The following is a 1,427-nucleotide window of genomic DNA, read 5'->3' as shown; positions in this document are numbered from 1 at the left end:
TCAAGTTGGCAAAGAATCCCTCGGATCAAGACAAGCAACGCATCTCAAGAGTTGAGTTGATCTTTCTGGAAATCGATTGTTTAACTCACAATAAACTTGATCAATCACAACATTGAAAATTCCATGATGAAAATGATGGTAGTAACTCACTAGTTTAGCACCACGACATCTCGAACGACCTCTAACTGGTATCATATCTTCCATATTAGGAATTTCTATGTTGTTGAGGAGGCAAAACTCCTTTACTTCTTCAAAAAGAGCATCCCAACCATTTTCCCTCATTTCATTCATATTTCTCATCACAGAGCCAATTAATCCTATTGCACGAACAATGTTTTGATTTTTCTTTTGCAAACATTGTGACAAGTCTTGAGTCATCCCCAATACTCTAATCATAAGATGTAATATGAACACAAATTCAAATGACTCCATTCTTTGAATCAATCCAGAGGCTGTAGTTTTTTTTTCACCATCAGTTCCATCTTCACTAATATTCTCCAACACCTCAAGTACAGAGGAGCACATGATCATAAGACGTGCCAATATTTTGTGATGTGTACCCCACCGTGTATCACCAGGCCTAGCAAGACTAGTTTCTTGGTTTTTCCCTCTCCCAGAAAAAATAGCACTACTATCTAACTGCTCAACAAGCTTATCATGATGACTTTGAAGGAGTTGATCTTTCCTCTTGCAAGAAGCACTAACAACATTGACAATTGAAGTGACATAATTGAAGAAATCAAAAGTTGAGCCACAACACTTGGCTACAGAAACTACCACAAGCTGCAATTGATGAGCAAAACAATGGATGTAAAAGGCATATGGGTTTTCGTTCAATACCAGTCTCTGTAACCCATGAAATTGTCCTCTCATATTTGAAGCTCCATCATATCCTTGCCCTCTAATCTTGAAAATAGATAGACCATATCTTCTAAGCATAGTATCCAATGCTTCTTTTAGTGAAGTTGATGTGGTGTCAGAAACATGTTTAATGCCGAGAAACCTCTCAATCACACTTCCTTTATCATTGACAAACCTACAAGAGAAAAGAGAAAATAGTGTTACTTGAAAGCAACAAAACAAAACCAATAAAATAACCAAATAGAGAGAAGGTATATACCTCACAACCACAGCCATTTATTCCTTAATAGATGCATCACGAGCCTCGTCGACAAGAACCGCAAAACAACGATCTCCTATTTCACTTTTAATTAACTCACTTGTCTCCTCTGCACAAGCCCTAGCCAAATCTTTCTGAACCATTGGACTACTCATTTGATTATTCTCTGGAGCATTTTCACCAGTCACAAGTGCAGCCTTAGGATCCTTCTTTCTGTACCATTCGAGCATCTCCATAAAGTTCCCTTTATTTCTTGATGTTTTAGACTCATCATGTCCACGAAAGGCTAGAGCTTGCAAAAGGAAAA

At 37.8% G+C, this 1,427-nt stretch overlaps 1 protein-coding gene across 1 annotated transcript; it reads right to left on the bottom strand.

The window, feature by feature from the left end:
* On the bottom strand, positions 1–1,427 carry LOC111257007 (zinc finger MYM-type protein 1-like). Its single transcript, XM_022825886.1, has 2 exons — positions 1,121–1,427; positions 1–1,036 (listed from the first exon to the last, which is right to left on the bottom strand). Exons 1-2 carry the CDS (start codon positions 1,135–1,137, stop codon positions 1–3), a joined length of 1,053 nt encoding a protein of 350 aa, XP_022681621.1. The 5' UTR covers positions 1,138–1,427.

Source organism: Setaria italica, chromosome IV, assembly GCF_000263155.2.
Source record: "Setaria italica strain Yugu1 chromosome IV, Setaria_italica_v2.0, whole genome shotgun sequence".
NCBI lineage: Eukaryota > Viridiplantae > Streptophyta > Magnoliopsida > Poales > Poaceae > Setaria > Setaria italica.
This window is presented reverse-complemented; position numbering and strand designations above follow the sequence as displayed.